Source organism: Penaeus chinensis, chromosome 27 (genome assembly GCF_019202785.1).
Source record: "Penaeus chinensis breed Huanghai No. 1 chromosome 27, ASM1920278v2, whole genome shotgun sequence".
NCBI classification, from domain to species: domain Eukaryota; kingdom Metazoa; phylum Arthropoda; class Malacostraca; order Decapoda; family Penaeidae; genus Penaeus; species Penaeus chinensis.
In genome coordinates this window covers 9,666,485-9,677,786 of record NC_061845.1, presented here as the reverse complement: position 1 = coordinate 9,677,786, position 11,302 = coordinate 9,666,485, and the positions used below count along the sequence as shown (strand labels likewise).

Genomic DNA, 11,302 nt, shown 5'->3' with positions numbered 1-11,302 from the left:
CTTTTGAGATTTATAAGAATATTGAAATGCAGGGAGAAACTATATAGGAAAATGAAGCATTGTTGGTAATTCTGTGTACTTGCACATACACTTGCATATGTGGGTGTAATTTGCCTTTTTCTTTTTTGAGGATGCAGTTGTTGATTGTGATGTTTAAGTATGCTAATTTTGGTAACTGCATATTGACGAGAAACATTCTAATGCTGCTTGAGACTTAAAGAGATTAATTTCTATTCATATTCAGTAGCCCTTCCTGATAGTCCAGTACAGTAAAGTGCTTTTGTTACTAACTTGCTTTGGATGACCAACCACCGTGCTGATGTATATAATCAGTCTCCTTTATGTAGCCATTTCCAAGGCTAGATTTGGTGTGGCTTACTTTTTTTTTTTATTTTTTTTTATTTCTCTGTATTTTCACTACTGTTCTCAGAATCACCTGGAAGTCTGTAGTCTACCTAGAATTGATTTCTGATGATTGTGTCTGGAGTTTACAAGTTTACTAGGAGGGCTATGGTTATAGATATTGCCATTGTACTGTTGTAAAAAGGGATGGGCTGCAGCTGTTTCACTTGTTAACTAATGTACATCTTTGCTTGTGCATATGCACGTGCGTGCACATGCGCGCGCGCGCACACACACACACACACACACACACACACACACACACACACACACACACACACACACACACACACACACACACACACACACACACACACACACACACACACACACACACACACACATACATACATACATATACACATATACACACATACACACACATACACACACATACACACACACACACACACACACACACACACACACACACACACACACACACACACACACACACACACACACACACACACACATACATAAGGATATGTTTATGGAATTTACTTACCCTGTATATATTTCATCCTCACAGTAAAAGGAGAGAGAATATATATGTGATCAGTGTTTTAAGTAAGGGTTTCATAAATGGTCAGAATTAAAAAACATTGTAAAGTCCCAGAGACATTTTATGAGCTCAGTTATAAATAAGAAAAGGAACCAGGCATCTTGTTTTGGACTGGAATTCAAAAGTGTAAGATGATGGAGTTTTGTATGCCCATGGTTTCAAGACGTGTGGCCTGTGACGACCAGGATGAAGTGTTGTTTGACCTCATCTTGTTTTTTATTTTTTGGAGTGATTCTCTTCCTTTTCTCTTTCTTCTTTCTCTCTCTTTATACCCCTTTATCTATTTTCTTCTCTGTTATTTTGATTGATTTTGTGTGTGCTTGATCATCATGATGTTTTTGTATGATTTCAGCTGAAAAAATCAGTCTCTATACCAGCTTTTTTGGCCATTAATATAAATGCAGCAACGTGGATGCACAAAGGCAATGTGTATCGTGGGGTGAGTTTGTCCTGTGTTGCCTGCATTGCTGGAGCAAAAGCATTGTACAGCAGCTATTTTTGCTTGCACAGCCATGGATGCATAATGCTCAGTGAGACTTTATAGTAAGAAAGAAATGCATATGATGATTTTATATTTTGTATATACATGTAGCATCTTTCTATCTATAAAAGATTAAAGAGTTTAAGTTAGTGAGTAGGACAGAAAGATGGACAGTTGATTGCTGATGATGGCATGAAATAGTCAGATCTCATGCATAGATCAAGGCTAGAAGCAAGAGCCTGGGATGAAGCACAGGGTTTCTAAGATGGAAAGATGTTTGAATCCAATTCGTTGTTTGGATCAAATATTTATGATGATTTTGTCACTTGGCCAGGTGCAGCATATTGATCTGCATGCACGCATGCACATACACACACACAGGCAAAGACACATAGGAACAGACTCATAAGTATACATATGCACAGGCACACATATATGCAGACACATATGCACAGACACATATGCACAGACACATATGCACAGACACATATGCACAGACACACACAGACATACATAACATATGCGAGAGACACGCTCTCACACTCCATCACTCACTCACTCACTCACTCACTCACTCACTCACTCACTCACTCACTCACTCACTCACTCACTCACTCACTCACTCACTCACTCACACACACACACACACACACACACACACACACACACACACACACACACACACACACACACACACACACACACACACAAATATACACACACAAATATACACATACAAATATACACACACAAATACACACACACAAATACACACACACACACACACACACACACCCACACACACACACACACACACACACACACACACACACACACACACACACACACACACACACACACACACACACACACACACACACACACACACACACACACAAATACACAAATACACACAAAAACACTCACTCACTCACACACAAACTCAAGAACAAACATAAAAATATACACACACACAAATGTACTAACATACACATTCATTACTATTTTTGTAAGTAAAGAAATTTTTCTACCTGTCCATCTGTCTATCTGCCATTTTATCCATCTTAACCATGGTCTATTTTCTTTATCTTTGTATGGTAAAGTGGCAGAAGGAACTGCCGGGAGTTAATGCTACTCCCAGAGCAAGCTTCAAATGCTCCTAAGCTACCATTTTGTCATAATCCTGGGACTTTGTCTCGCAGGCTGGTGATCCTCACTGTAACTAAACCATGCTTGCAAAATTCTGTACCATCCCATTTATTTATTTATTTATTTTTATCAGTATTTTTATCTTTAGTATTCTGGCCACTCTGTGACATATTTATTGCTGGTATTCTAGAGGTTGCTTGGTTACTGTCCGTGCCGTTATACGTTCTCGTACTCATAGATACACATGCAGATACGCTCAGGCATAGATGCGTATATGCTCGCGCACACATATAGTTGACAGTCACAATCAACACTCATAAGCATTTGCACAAAGAATCTTATGGTTGTAAAGTGTCTTCTTATAGTGTCTTGCTTTGAGCAACTTTAAACCTGAAAACCTAATTAATTACTTTGGTTTTATGTTTTCATGCCCATCTGTTGAAGGGACAAATTGGTCAGTTATAATGGGAGAAACAAAGAGAAGCAGAACGTTTTTATTGTAACGTTTCTGATTGTTCTATTTGTTTTCAGTCTGTAGAAAAAGATTGTGTCCATTTTTCATTTAATTTTTTAAAAATGTGTTTACATTCCGTATGATAATCCTACTCTATTTCTGTAGAGAATTTTTTTTCTCTCTCTCACAACTTTGAATAAACATGATTGGTAGGATTGCTTCTAAGCTGTAAGCTTGATTCAATTACTGCCATCCTCCTGTTAAATAAGAATAATATATGTAAGAGTTTGTATTCGTGCACACCCACACACTCTCTCTCTCTCACACACACACACACACACACTCTCTCTCTCTCTCTCTCTCTCTCTCTCTCTCTCTCTCTCTCTCTCTCTCTCTCTCTCTCTCTCTCTCTCTCTCTCACACACACACACACACACACACACACACACACACACACACACACACACACACACACACACACACACACACACACACACACAAATACACACACACAAATACATAAATACACACAAATACACTCAAATACACACATACACACACACACACACGCGTGTGTGTGTGCACGAATATGTATATGCATTTGTGGATTTCCAGTTTTATGTTTTAATGTTGGTTAGGATATGGTGAACGATAATGCCCGCTTGGAGGATGGGAGATCAATTGATTATATGTGATTGTTACATGTTGGTTATCTAAAGGAGGATGTCTCACAAACAATATTTTTACTTATGTTCATACCAGAAAGATAGGAATGTGGATTTTATATCTTGCATATGCACTATTTGTGGATGATTGATTTATGCGTGGTGAGAATCAGGGACCATTGACTGTGATATGAAATGAGCATATGCTTGATATAATATGAATGAAATTTATTGTATAAAGATATTCTGCTAGAGTGTGGGAAACTAAGAGATTTTTAATGTGTGTCTCTTACAGCAACTGAGTGCCAGCCTCACCTCTCTCCCTCTCATTGACCTCTCCTTAGACATTGAACTTCCTCCTCCCATTATGGCATCTTTTGGATACCGTTTCCCTGTCTCATTTGACGATGACAATGTTGGTGGTGGGGATGAAGACGAGGTTGTAGACAGCTCCACTTCATACTTTCGCTCCCCTAAGCTTCTGCACGATGATAGAGACTTCACCACTACAGCCAACCGAGTTGATGGTGCTGCTTCTTCTGTCTTGGATACAAATAGGCGGGGACACTCACAGCTGTCACCACGTTCTCCCTCTCGCCCTTCTAAAGATGTCTCCAGCGTCTCTGCTGTATGTAAAGGCTACTGTACTACCCCCAGAAGCAGTAGCAAGTCAGGCACGCGCAGGCAGTTCTGTGATTCCTCTGCCAATGATTGTCCTCCTGCCTTTGCCTGTAGAACCAGCAACACAAAGTTTACTTCTGATTCCTCTGGCACTTGTCTTGCATCTTCTGTTCTGTCCTCCACCGCTAGGACGTGTGTACCCCCTGGGCATGCATCACCTTCCTCGAGGTTGCCTCAGGGGTTGCAGAGCACTGAAGTTTTGGAACCCCCGAGCTCTAATTCCTCCTCTTCCTCTTGTAGCATTGGATTTCCTAGATATGGTGCAAGTCAAGCTTTCTCTGCCTCTCTTTCTAAGTATTCCTCTAAGGGTGGGACACCTGGGTATTTTTATTCCAAGCTAACCAAATCTGTAGATAACAAATCTCTCGTAGCTGAATTTGAGGCCATTGAAAATTCAGATGACAGCATCCTGTGCTCCTCTGTTAATATTCCCCAAGTAACTTATTCCTCCCCGTCTCAACCGGGCTATGCGGGGAACGTTCTCTTTTTCTCCTCTGCCTCTCACCCCACGGACATTATGACCATGAGCCTTCCTGCCGTGCTAACCAGTCTTTCTCCACCGCTAAATGAATCTGCTGTCCAGGGAGGGAGCGTGTCTCCCATCCCTCGGAGCTCCCAATCCCCGGCATCCTCCCACCCGTCCCCCAGCCCCCTTTCCCAACCCGAACCCAGCCGTCAGTCCAAGTCCCCTGACCTGTTCCAGCGTTCCTTCAGCCCCCTGCCCCCTCCTCCCCCATCCCTAGGCCGTCGAACAAGGAGCCCTAGCCCCCACCTTGGCTTTGATCAGGGGTCTGGTGAGGAGGTAATACACTTTTCCATCATTTTCCAATTGGGCCTCTTGGATCTTGTGTTGCCATTTGTTCTTTTCTTTACTTTTTTTCTTTTTTTTTTTTTTTTAGATTCATAGGACATTTTAGGGTAAATAGTTGCATTATTTTATTGAGCTGATTTGATTGATAGTTTTCGGTTTTATATATATATATTATTTTTACTGTACTCTGTAAACCATTTCTTTTTGGTTTTGGTACTGGTGTTTTTATTACATTTATATGCTTAATCCAGTGAATGCTTTTTTTATAATTGCCTGCTTTAGTTGCATGCCTTTAAAAAGATTATAGGTCTATTTGGGTGAATATCCTGCATTTTTAAACAAAAAGTTTAATTTCACATGTTTTTCTTTATTTTTGGTATGTTTGCTTTGGTTTGCTTTTAAATTATTATTGCTTGTCTAAGAAATATATTATGTGGGAAATGAATTTGTTAATGTTCAGAGTAAATGTTCATATAAATTCTAAATCTTATGACTGCTCATTTTTTGACATATAGTAATGCATGACTTTCACACCAGATTGAAGAATATTGTTGAGGAAAGAAATACAAAAAAAAAAAAAAGGAAAAGAAAAAAAAAAAGGGTGAATTCTCAAAGCTGAGTAGAGTTGCGAACATCAAGCTTATTAGCATGTATTGCTGCCTTACAGGACGGCCAAGACCTCATCTTTCTGGAGTCCCCACAGGATGAGATTTTCGACCCACTCTTCTCCAAAGACATCCCCCAAAGGCCTGTGCAGAGCATCCGACCCAGCCAGCCACCCCCTCCAGTGCCCGGTGTGGCTAGATCTACCTCAAGCCTTCCAGGTGAGGCTATTGGTTTGACTTGGAAGATTACTTAAAGTGTACGGAGGTTTCTTGGTGCTTGAAAATGTGGGTGGTGTTTTGGAAATATGTTCATTGATACTACTTATGTGAAATGGATCTCTTAGCAGGGTTCGTGAGGGGAATTTTGTATGTAGGAACGTACTTGGCTTTTCATTGGCAATAAATAAAGATTAAGTCAAGTTGATTTGTAGTTTTTTGCTGAAAGCGACATCTGTTAATGATTTGGCCTCTGTAAGCATGGTAGATGAGTCATGATTAAATCACGTACGTATTTATTGCCACACACACTCAGGTACCCACACACCTATATATATACTTAGTGTCTCCTCTGTTTTCTTCTCTAATCTTCTGTCCCCTATCCTCTCCCTCTCTGTCTCTCTCTGTCTCTGTCTCTCTCTGTCTCTCAGTCTCTCTCTGTCTCTCAGTCTCTCTGTCTCTCAGTCTCTCAGTCTCTCTGTCTCTCTGTCTCTCTGTCTCTCTGTCTCTCTGTCTCTCTGTCTCTCTGTGTCTCTGTCTCTCTGTCTCTCTGTCTCTCTGTCTCTCTGTCTCTCTGTCTCTCTGTCTCTCTGTCTGTCTCTCTCTCACTCTCACTCTCACTCTCACTCTCACTCTCACTCTCACTCTCACTCTCTCTCTCTCTCTCTCTCTCTCTCTCTCTCTCTCTCTCTCTCTCTCTCTCTCTCTCTCTCTCTCTCTCTCTCTCTCTCTCTCTCTCTTTTCCTCCTCCTCCTTCTTCTTCTTCTTCTTTTTCTTCTTCTTTTTCTTCTTCTTTTTCTTTTTCTTTTTCTTTTTCTTTTTCTTTTTCTTTTTCTTTTTCTTCTTTTTCTTTTTCTTTTTCTTTTTCTTTTTCTTTTTCTTTTTCTTTTTCTTTTTCTTTTTCTTTTCTTTTTCTTTTCTTTTCTTCTTCTTCTTCTTCTTCTTCTTCTTCTTCTTCTTCTTCTTCTTCTTCTTCTTCTTCTTCTTCTTCTTCTTCTTCTTCTTCTTCTTCTTCTTCTTCTTCTTCTTCTTCTTCTTCTTCTTCTTCTTCTTCTTCTTCTTCTTCTTCTTCTTCTTCTTCTTCTTCTTCTTCTTCTTCTTCTTCTTCTCCTCCTCCTCCTCCTCCTCCTCCTCCTCCTCCTCCTCCTCCTTCTTCTCTCCTCTTTCACTAGGTGCCAATATGTTGACATAAAAAAGAATCAAGAATATAGTCAAGTAGGAGTTATGCTGATTATTAAAAAATAGTAAGATTCATTTACATTGCCTAATTTTACAGCAGTTACAGTAGCAAATAAATGAGTGAATTTATTGTGAAGTTATCCATGTTTGTCCATTTATAGGCAGGAAATATTAAATTACATATCTCTAGATACTTAGTAAATTGTTTGATTGCACTTTTTTTTTTTTTTTAGAGTTTATAATTTGATTGCATAAGTAGCATTAAATGTTAACACCATAAAAAGAAAGAAAGAAGAAAACAAAGTAAAACAAAGGAACACTTGACTTCTGTTTAAGGCTTTTGATTCTTAACCTGTTTTCACTGGGTAATTGCACTGTCCACTGCAGTTTTTATTTTTGTGGATTTTTTTTTACACATAGATGGCTCCAGAAGTGCTCAGTCCCCAAGGAGTCAATTAGTAGGCCTTCCTGACCTCACCTTATATATTTATTCCTTGATATTTTTTAAAAGACTTATTTTTCTAATGTTATTAATATTAATGTTATTGTTATTTTTGACATCAGGGTTATTACCAATACTAATAGCAGAAAGAAAATAGAAATAATCCAGATATTAAGGAAAAGGGAAAACGAGTGAGATCAGGTGGGACTAGTTATTGACTCCTTGGGTGACTAAGCTCTTGTGGAGTCATTGGTGTGTGAGCAAAATTAATAAACTAAAACCACAGTAGACGTGGCATGTAGGAACATGCCATCCCAGCATCAAGGAGTTAATTTGCCAAGACCAGTGCCATACACACTGCTTCTCAGCTCATAATGTACAGCTTAGCCATAAATAAAGATATTAATGAGAATTATTCTTCCTTAGGAGAATTGTAGAGTAGCTTCGTCCTATGGCAACTTAGATAAAAAGATGAAGAAGCAAGAGAACCATTGATGATTTTGAAGTTACTGACTTTATTATTATTGATCATAAATTCTTTTATAACCTTATAGTTAAAATCTTAATTTATTTACAGCTTTAGTTAAAGATTGGATAAGTCAGCCCTATTGGTAAGAAACATTAAAATTATATATATATATACATTTTATTTTATTTTATTTTTCACAGAGTGTATTTGCATTTTTTGTTGCAGGAAAAACCTGCAAATAGCGAGAGCTAAACTGTGAATTGGATGAACTTTTCATGATGGGTAATTTTATAATACATTTAGAAGTAAGATGGTAATCTAGATAACTAAAAAGTGTATATATCTATAGTATAACTTCAAGCTGGTATTCTGCTTGCCATGCACTAGCATATTGCATATAACAAGTTTTACTTCAACTTTTTTTTTCTGGAGAAATGATCAAAGACTTTTTATATATGAATTATTATGCTATTAATGTATGCAATAATCTATGCATAGATAACTGTCTTTCTTGCAGTCATGCCCACATTTTAATACTGTAGTGAAGCATTTTAAGGTTTACCTTTAATTTGTAAATATTGATGAATATCAGCTACTAACACACTGTCTTATGAAGACCAACTTATGCATACACAACATAGCTCTTGCATATATGCCAATTTTCTCTCATTCAGTTTAATAGAATAATTACTGACAGAGCATGATGAACATTTAAGGTCAGTTCAGTTTAGTGTTTAGGGATGACACCCTGGCACCCTCTTCAGGTAATCTGTTCACAGGCACATTGTATAGGTTACCATCTTACCTACACAGTACAGTGTGTAACCTGGGGACATGCACAAGACCTCTATGGATAACTACACTTGCACTTTTGGTTACATCACTCAGGCAAGCATGGTGGTACAAAATACTTTTTCACGCATGCTTTTAGAGCAGCAGTTCCACAGTGTCATGCAAAAAAATGGAGAAGGCCCTTGTTGTAGTATTAATCTATTTGAAAATCTGCTCATTTAACTCCCACAGACTCCATTGTTTTCAGGAGTGGCAGTACAAGGTGAAGGTGGAGTTGGGGTTGGCAGTGTCAGTATGTCTCATCTCCCTGCACATCCATCTCTTGCCCGTTCCTCTGCTATCAACACAACAGGATTGCCCAATGCCACTCCTAAACGCCCTTCAGAATACCGCCCTCTTGCTTCCTATCAGGGGTTGGGGCCAGAGTACCGTCCATTCTCTTCCCTTCAGACTAGTTTGGGTACACCAATTGGCTGTCAGAACCCTATGTACAATCAGCACAAACCACCAAGCGCAAACTCGCTCCCAAGTTCCACAAGAGGAGGCAGTGCTGCAGCAGCATTTGCATCCAGCATGTTGTCAGGGAGTACAGACAACCAACCAATGACAGCTGCTGCGACCAGACCAGGCCAGTATGTGCAGTTTGAACCCCCTCTGGCTCAACCTAACAAGGCTGCAGTCACTTCCACCCAGCCCCAGAGACCTCCAAGACTGTCACAGCGGGACTTATTGGGGGATTTTTCCAAGGACTTCCAAAAACTTAGTGTAAATAGTCAGTCCAAAGCTGTGACTCTTGGGAACAACAATAATACAGTAGTGAATAACAATAAAGTAACAGACTCCAGAGGGGAAAGCAAAAATGACACTAATGGGCCTAGTGAAAGTAAATGGGCAACATTTGATTGATTACAAAAATACGAAAGTAAGTAAATAAATAAATTCAGTCTTTACAGCAAGTTAACATTGAAATATGTTCAGTGTAAACAAGTAAAGTATCATCCCATTCACTTGTGGTTGTGATATCAGGTTTGAGGAAAAGATAGAAGACAAAGAAGCAGTTGAGTAAATTGCTTCACCAACTACAATCATATTTTAGCACAATCTGTTTAAATTTGTTTGGTATTTTAAGAAGAGAATCTAAAAATACAGGAATGCATGTTTATTATATAGAGGAAGACATACTTTAGGAAAAGCAAGTTCTTCATATCTTTGTAAGATTGTTATTCTCATTAGGTTTACTAATCATGAACTTTAATTTAAATAAGCCAAAGAATAAGAAAAAGAAAACAGTAAGTGAAATAACTGGAAGTATTTATAGTTTGGGATATGAATAACGCAAGCAAATGCAGGTATGCGAGACCACATTAAATGTAAGTGTTTTCATACCATTCGTGATATTTATACATCAAGAGTCATAAATGTAATCATATCTTCGTGTATATATATATGTATATATATATACACACACACATACACTCATACACACAAAACTTATATATGTATGTATTTAGAATGAATGCATGTTTTTTTTTTGTTTTTGTTTTTTTTATAGAGAAGACCTACATTAAGAAAATATAAGCTCTTGATATCTTCATAAGAATGTTTATTCTCACTAGGTTTACTAATAAGCCAAAGAGTTAGAAAAATTGTTTAGGGTTTGTCAGCAGTCAGTTTGGTTTTACATGCAGTGAAATCATATTTGAATGCCAGTGTTTTTATGCAGTTATATTTATACATCGAGCCATTTGAAAGTATTCACATGTGTGATTGTAAGTATGTATATGTGTATGTGTCTATGTGTTTGTATGTATGTGTGTGTATATATATATATTTTACCGACATTGAATATATTTGAAGTGCAGGCAGTTGTTAATGAAAATTATTGCTTCGAATGAAAGAAAAGTTCTTGTGTATTGTCAGCATTAAACGCCTTTTATAAAAGTATGAAAATCCCCAAATAGCCACATAAACCTTCTTTTCTTGCTTGAAATAAATTCAATTATTCTTTATAATTTTTGTTGCATATTCAATGTTTTACAGCTGGGGTAGTTATATAAAATTTATATTTATTCATAATCTATATAAATGTTATAGAACTGTGCACTACCGATGGACCTACTGCCAAATATCTCTATAGTTTAAAATCGCTAGACACAAAATACCCCAATATGTGGGATCATGGTGCTTATCCACGCACAATTTTAGTTGGGACAGAAAGTGTTTCTTCTCTCTCTTTCTGTTTTTGTTTTACAATTCTGTCATCATCTTATAGGTGTTCATAATTATTGTAAAGACCTTTTTATAAAACAAAAAAAAACAAAACAAAAAATTTAAAAAGTATACTATGTACTTGTTAAATAGGTCACGAATGTACAGGAAATTTTAATGTGT

General features: G+C 37.8%; 1 protein-coding gene across 7 annotated transcripts in view; it reads left to right on the top strand.

Moving 5' to 3' along the window:
- Positions 1-10,469, top strand: part of LOC125039378 (DENN domain-containing protein 1A-like) — a 31,154-nt gene extending 20,685 nt beyond the window's left edge. For 3 of the 7 annotated variants that reach the window (XM_047633219.1, XM_047633216.1, XM_047633217.1), the window contains 3 exons: positions 4,012-4,344; positions 5,876-6,032; positions 9,159-10,469. In XM_047633219.1, coding sequence (XP_047489175.1) covers positions 4,012-4,344; positions 5,876-6,032; positions 9,159-9,817 — 1,149 coding nt within the window. In that variant the 3' untranslated portion in view covers positions 9,818-10,469. Of the gene's footprint in view, positions 1-1,319; positions 1,407-4,011; positions 4,345-5,875; positions 6,033-8,344; positions 8,402-9,142 lie in introns of all 7 variants that reach the window. The other 4 variants (XM_047633223.1, XM_047633220.1, XM_047633222.1 and 1 more) reach the window with 4 other exon arrangements.
- Positions 10,470-11,302: the final 833 nt, after the last annotated feature.